General features: G+C 46.9%; 2 protein-coding genes across 2 annotated transcripts; one reads left to right on the top strand and one right to left on the bottom strand.

Annotated features, from left to right (window-relative positions):
• Window positions 1–267: 267 nt before the first annotated feature.
• Window positions 268–4113, top strand: LOC123110170 (N-carbamoylputrescine amidase). The gene is made up of 10 exons (XM_044530642.1): window positions 268–502; window positions 614–767; window positions 2177–2225; window positions 2404–2495; window positions 2601–2752; window positions 2842–2888; window positions 3014–3047; window positions 3185–3351; window positions 3486–3582; window positions 3683–4113. Exons 2-10 carry the CDS (start codon window positions 679–681, stop codon window positions 3859–3861), a joined length of 906 nt encoding a protein of 301 aa, XP_044386577.1. The 5' UTR covers window positions 268–502; window positions 614–678; the 3' UTR covers window positions 3862–4113.
• Window positions 4114–4168: 55 nt separating this feature from the next.
• LOC123110171 (protein FAF-like, chloroplastic) lies at window positions 4169–5481 on the bottom strand. The gene has a single exon (XM_044530643.1). It carries the CDS (start codon window positions 5238–5240, stop codon window positions 4674–4676), a length of 567 nt encoding a protein of 188 aa, XP_044386578.1. The 5' UTR covers window positions 5241–5481; the 3' UTR covers window positions 4169–4673.
• Window positions 5482–6092: the final 611 nt, after the last annotated feature.

Consider the following 6092-nt stretch of genomic DNA (forward strand, 5'->3'; position numbering starts at 1 on the left):
AGCGAGGTGCCCCTTGGCCTTGGGTGTCATGTTAAAATGGTGTCCTCCCTCCTGACGTGTCCCGGATGAACAAATAAAGAGGAAAATTTGAGTATTTTCCGTTGGAGAAGACGCCATTATAGACCGGTAAAGACCGTCGGCGCGTCGGCCTTCTCGCCGCCGCCGACGAGTACCAGAATGCCGGCATTGAACCATGGCCGGAACTGAAAACCGGTCCACGGCTGCCCGCCTATTTGTACTACACCAACAAAGGAAAAGCAGCTCGGGAATTACCGTATAAAGCGAAGGAAAGCGGGTTTCCTGAAAGGCGCCTTCCTTTTCCCATCTGCACACTTCCGCCACATCACAGCACCGCCGCCGGGACAGCTTTGCTTTCCCACCTCCTCGCGCCGCCGGGATCCGCGTAGAGCTCGTCCTCCCCGCCGCCGCCGGCAGGAGCTCCCTCGCTCGCTTGCTCGCCGGGAACCCCGTCTCCCGCCGGCCGCCGCACCCTTCTCCGCCGGTAACCTCGACCCGCTCCCTATCAGTTTGGATTCCTCCATGGCATGGCATGTGGGCCCCGTGGCGGCTACCTTTTTCTTCAGCGCTTAAAATCTTTGACATCTCTTCGCAGTCAGAGGAAAGCAGCAGGCAAAGCGGAACAGCGCGGGCCGAGGAAGGGGTAGGTGAGGAGGGGAGATGGCCGGCGCGGGGAGGAAGGTGGCAGTCGCCGCCGTGCAGTTCGCCTGCACCGACACGGTGGCCGACAACGTCGCCGCCGCCGAGAGGTATGGATTCGCCCCCCCCCCCCCCCCCCCTTGTCTGTAGTAGTAGTAGGAACCTACCCAAGGAACCAGACCTCCAACTACTTCAGAGAGGAGTATTGTGGTTTGCAGGATTTGCGGTGATTGGATTTTGATCTTGCTAAGTACGCCTGAGATGAAGTGCTATAGTTCCTTGCGTCAGGCCTGGATTTTACCATCGCCTAGCTGTGTTCGGTTTTAGGCTGCGCTTGCGTTAATTTCATTTTTTGACTACTCCTATTTCTAAATTAGACATTGAAGCTACATAATCTCTTGGATCTCAATTACTCCCTCCGTCCGAAAATACTTGTCATTAAAATGGACAAAAAGGGATGTATCTAAAACTAAAATACATCTAGGTACATCCCCTTTTATTCATTTTGATGACAAGTATTTCCGGATGGAGGGAGTACTTTGTAACTGCAGACTAGATCTGAATTGCCTTTTTAGGGAATAATTGCAAACTCCTGACCACAACTTACTTTTTACTAGACCTAATGACCTTTATACCAATTAGTGTTTCTCATATTCCACAAGCTGTTGCCACCCTTTATGCCTTCCACTTTCTTGATCTGACCTGACCATGAGAATAAACCTTCTCTTTTTTTGCTGTTTCAAATAACTGATGTCATAAATAGAATATCACCTGGAGTATAATCCAATGCAGTGAAGATTAAAGAAAAAATCAATTGCAATCAGTTGCTCCTGCTGTATTAATAGCCTGTTATGATCTATGTTTCAAGGTGCAACTTTTGTCTTTATATTTTGCCGGATTCTAAGGCTGCTGTATAGCACTTTATTTTAGTAAATTCTGTTCAAGCTCTATATCAGTGGTATTGATATCTGAATTTGGGAATTTTTGTTCTACTTGTGTTAATTATGACTTTGGGGGATATTTTGTTCTAGCTCTGTAGTGATGATTTTGATAAGTAATCACCCTTGATGTCAGGATTAGTTCTCTTGCCACCGTTTCTCTTTGCTAGCAATCATATTTACATGAAAAGTAACAGTGCAGAACCAGAGTCCATGGTTCGTAGTTCACCTTTCCTAAGGACTATTTGTTAGTGCTACACCTACACATATGTGATTTTGTGTTTGATTTGTTTGTGAAGAGGCTAATCAGCATTGGATAATTGTGTTTAGTCATCTTTTTTAGATGTGTAGGGCCACTTTATGAAGTTGCTATATGCTTGTTCATTCATTGTAGCAAAATTATGTTGTAACAATTGTATGTACATCACTTCTCTTGTGAAAATTATATTTTTCCATAGTTACATGCACATGCAACTATTATCCACAGCGACAAGAAAGGAAGCTATTTCCTATTATTTTTTAGTTGTCACACTGGGAACACAAAGAACATAAGCCTTAATTCCTGATCATTTGTATTTCAGGTTGATTAGAGAAGCTCATAAGAAAGGCGCGAACATTGTCCTCATTCAGGTAAACCCATATGATAAAGAAATGTGATGTTCATTGATGAGTGACAAGATTTACGCTTGCAGTATTTCTTTCAAGACATGCATGGCAGGCATATGGATTCGGATGTATATTGATATTCTGCCTTTAGTTTCACAGCAAAACGATGTGATTCTCCACTGACATTTGTTAAATACTGCAGGAGCTATTTGAGGGGCACTATTTCTGTCAGGCTCAAAGGATGGATTTCTTTGGGCGTGCCAAGCCTTATAAAGAGAACCCGACTATAATGAGGTAGGGTAGCTTGTTGTGCTTTAAGCATGTGGACTGCTGGCTAGTGATATTTTCAGTCGGTATCTGTAATATTTATACATTCATTTCATTTTTTATGGTCCGTAGAATGCAAAAGCTTGCAAAGGAGTTGGATGTTGTAATACCTGTAAGTTTCTTTGAAGAAGCGGGCAATGCTCATTACAATTCCGTGGCCATTATTGATGCTGATGGCACCGATCTTGGCCTATACCGCAAATCACACATTCCAGATGGACCAGGTATGACTATACAGCAGTGTTTGCCTAATATACATTATAAATTCTGTAAGTGGACTATCTGATATAGATAAAATGCTTTCTTTTGTCAGGTTATCAAGAGAAATTTTATTTCAACCCGGGTGACACTGGATTCAAGGTAAACATTATTCAGTATCTGTATAAGATACCACTTTCGGTTAAACAAGATGTACATATTGTAGCTGTGGCTATCATTGTTATTATTAGAAACTTCCTTAGTAAACCTACTTTTTCTTGATGCAGGCTTTCAAAACCAAGTATGCAACAATTGGTGTTGGTAAGTTACTTTCATTTGCACAGATACCATTTTTTATGTAATTTCGTCACAGTAGCTCTGTTAATGATCAGCGTGACAGATTAGTAAATTTGCAGCTTTGCTTATCATTAGTGACCTTGTCATCCATGCCTTGGTAGGAATTTGTTGGGACCAGTGGTTTCCAGAGACCGCAAGGGCTATGGTGCTACAGGGGGCGGAGATATTGTTCTATCCCACTGCTATTGGTTCTGAACCCCAGGATATGAACCTGGATTCCCGCGAACACTGGAAGCGTGTCATGCAAGGCCATGCCGGTGCTAACTTGGTACTTTTAGTTATTCTATAATGGACTCGTATCTTCTTTCATCACGAATCTAAAAGATATATTTCTTGTATTTCGAAATGATTCTACCAGTTTGCTCAACAGTGTGATGATTCACTTTTGAATATGCCCAACAGGTTCCTCTTGTTGCTTCTAACCGGATAGGAAAGGAAACTGTCGAGACTGAGCATGGGAACAGCACCATAAAATTCTACGGGAACTCATTCATCGCAGGTAATCCAGCTTCTGTTTGTATTTTAAAATTACAGAGGAAGGTGCAACAATAGAAGCATGACTGGTATGATCATTATGTACGACAACTGTGTGCGTGCAGGGCCAACTGGAGAAATCGTGAAGCTTGCAAATGACAAAGACGAGGAGGTGCTCGTGGCAGAGTTTGACTTGGACGAGATCAAATCTACGAGACACGGCTGGGGGATATTCAGGGACAGGCGTCCTGATCTATACAAAGTGCTACTGACGTTGGATGGCAAGACATCATCATCATCCTAGGTTCCACTTTTATGAAGACGACATGAACTCCAGAATGCTATACTGGGAAAACACAGGGTCCGTAAGTCTAGCTTCCCCCTGCAAAAGAAATGGTTTGCCTCTTTGCAACGTATCCCCGTGTTTGCGACTCGGTGATTTTCCACCAATAGAGCATTAATAAAATACTGTCATGTAAGAGAATATTTGCTCCTACAAGTATGAAGATGAGGGATCAAAGCAATATAATAATGATGCATCGCATTTGTTGAAACATTTAGGTGGTACCCCTACAGTTACTGATTTTAGTTACTGAAAATCAATAGGTGGATCATAATTGGCAGAATCAGCATCTTTGACCTCCAAGATATATATACCATTTGCTTTGGCTGTAATGTAGACCTATCAACCAACTGTCACATGTGCTGTATTACTTTTTCATCAAACCAAGTGCAGGCAGGGTTCTTGTGAGCCTAGCTAGAGTGCTTTGCAGCCTGTATACACGCTCATCCTTAGCTGGGGAGCATCGTTGCAACTATGTCGAGGACAAACGCGCCTTTCTTTTGTCGATTCTTGTAACTGAATCCTTGACCCGTGCATCTGCTTCTTTCGACAGACAGATTGAAGAGGAAGTAGCAGTAGATTGACTATGATGGATGCAAAAACTGACCAATTTTGTTTCGATATTTACATCTCTTTAGTTTAGGAAGGACAGTGTCATGGCCATGGCACTCTTAGGACTCTTTGACGATGACAACTCAATCAAACAAACTTATTAAACCAAGAAACTCTTAGGACCCTGTTCTGTTGTGGCTTTTGAGTGCTCTTGCAGTCTCCTAGTTGTTGCATTCCTGATCATCATCTTGCTCCGGGTGTGCAAAGTGGAGCTTGAGGCGGCCGTCCTCCCGGCAGGCGTGGAGCAGCTCCCGCGACGGTATCCTCACCTCCCGCAGCACCAGCCGGCCGCCCCCACGCTGCGCCCTCAGGTACTGCCACGGCTTCCCGGCGGCGCCGATCACCGATATGGGCGGCGGGAACACCCTCTTGCCGCCCCTTGCCTTTGCCGGCGCCGGCGTCTCCTCTTGGTCGTCGTCGGAGTGCCCCTGCTGCTGAGTCTTGCAGTCTTCAATGTCGTCGTCGTCGGCCACGATGCCGGCGAGGTCGAGGTCGCCCGAGCTCTCGGAGCTCTCGGAGCCGAGGCCCTCGGTGCAGAGGCCAGGGTGGCGGGACGCTGCCGCCTTGGAGCTGGCGCGGCCCGAATGGAGGCCGAAGAGCGGCGGCGGCGGAGGAGGCAGGGCAGGGGGAGGCGGAGGCGGCATGACGACGCCGTGGATGATGCAACACTGGTCGTGGAAGATGGGACAGTGGCGGCCTCGGTCGTTGTCGTCGTCGAACGGACCCATAGACGGTGGCCGGCGGCCGCCGTCGTGGCCGTAGGCGCACGCCGACGGCCATGCGCGCGCGTGCGTGGTGAAGTGGAGTGGGACTCAAACTCTGCTGCCGCCTTGGTGCTGCGATCCCCGCGCGCGCGGGTAAAATATAGGGTGGAGAGGACATGGGACCCGTGGCCTGCCTCCGTTGCGTCGTGCGTCCGTCCGTGGTGGTGATAATGCTGTCTATAGCTGTCTAAGGCTACGGCGTACGTTGGGCTGCGAGATACAGATACTACTTTGCCGCTGCTCGTGCGCGTGGGCTGGGATTGGATACCGGATCGGCGTGGCCTCGAGGTTTCTTTCGGCTGCAGAAGAATCGTGCGGTGCAGTGCTAGTGCTAGTGGCATCACGTTACGTATGTAGGTATGGACATGATGCCGATCCGGCGGCCCCTGGTTTTTTCTTTCAATTTCTAGCGGTGGAAGCAACATCGGCTAGCTGCTTTTGACCGGAGTACTTATCTCATGCTGAATGCTGATGGGTTGGACGCCGGGTTTCGCTCTATCTTAATTCACGCACGTAAAACATCGTTTTTTAAACACAGTACAAACGCAAGCGCTCATATAAACGCATATACACTCACTCATATGAACACACGCGCACACCTTATTCCTATGAGCACCTCCAGAAGACTGGGCCGTCATATCATTTTGCGATTTACGAAGTCACGTCGTAGGCGCCTCGTCATCGACGGAAACATCTTCTTTCATTGATTGCGCATCACCGAAAATCCTGAAATAAATAAAAATTTAATGCGAGCAGGTGAGCTAGGAATATATACATGTAAGTTGGTCAAGTTTTGTCCCTCATTTTAAGGCTCCA

Source organism: Triticum aestivum, chromosome 5B (genome assembly GCF_018294505.1).
Source record: "Triticum aestivum cultivar Chinese Spring chromosome 5B, IWGSC CS RefSeq v2.1, whole genome shotgun sequence".
In the NCBI taxonomy this organism is placed as follows: Eukaryota; Viridiplantae; Streptophyta; class Magnoliopsida; order Poales; family Poaceae; genus Triticum; species Triticum aestivum.

Excerpts from the sequence above, each read along its gene's own strand:
- LOC123110171 (XM_044530643.1), bottom strand. The coding sequence starts at position 5,240 with ATGGGTCCGTTCGACGACGACAACGACCGAGGCCGCCACTGTCCCATC.
- LOC123110170 (XM_044530642.1), top strand. The coding sequence starts at position 679 with ATGGCCGGCGCGGGGAGGAAGGTGGCAGTCGCCGCCGTGCAGTTCGCC. Across the intron at positions 768-2,176 it reads AACGTCGCCGCCGCCGAGAG|GTTGATTAGAGAAGCTCATA; the intron begins GTATGGATTCGC and ends TTTGTATTTCAG. Across the intron at positions 3,583-3,682 it reads CGGGAACTCATTCATCGCAG|GGCCAACTGGAGAAATCGTG; the intron begins GTAATCCAGCTT and ends GTGTGCGTGCAG.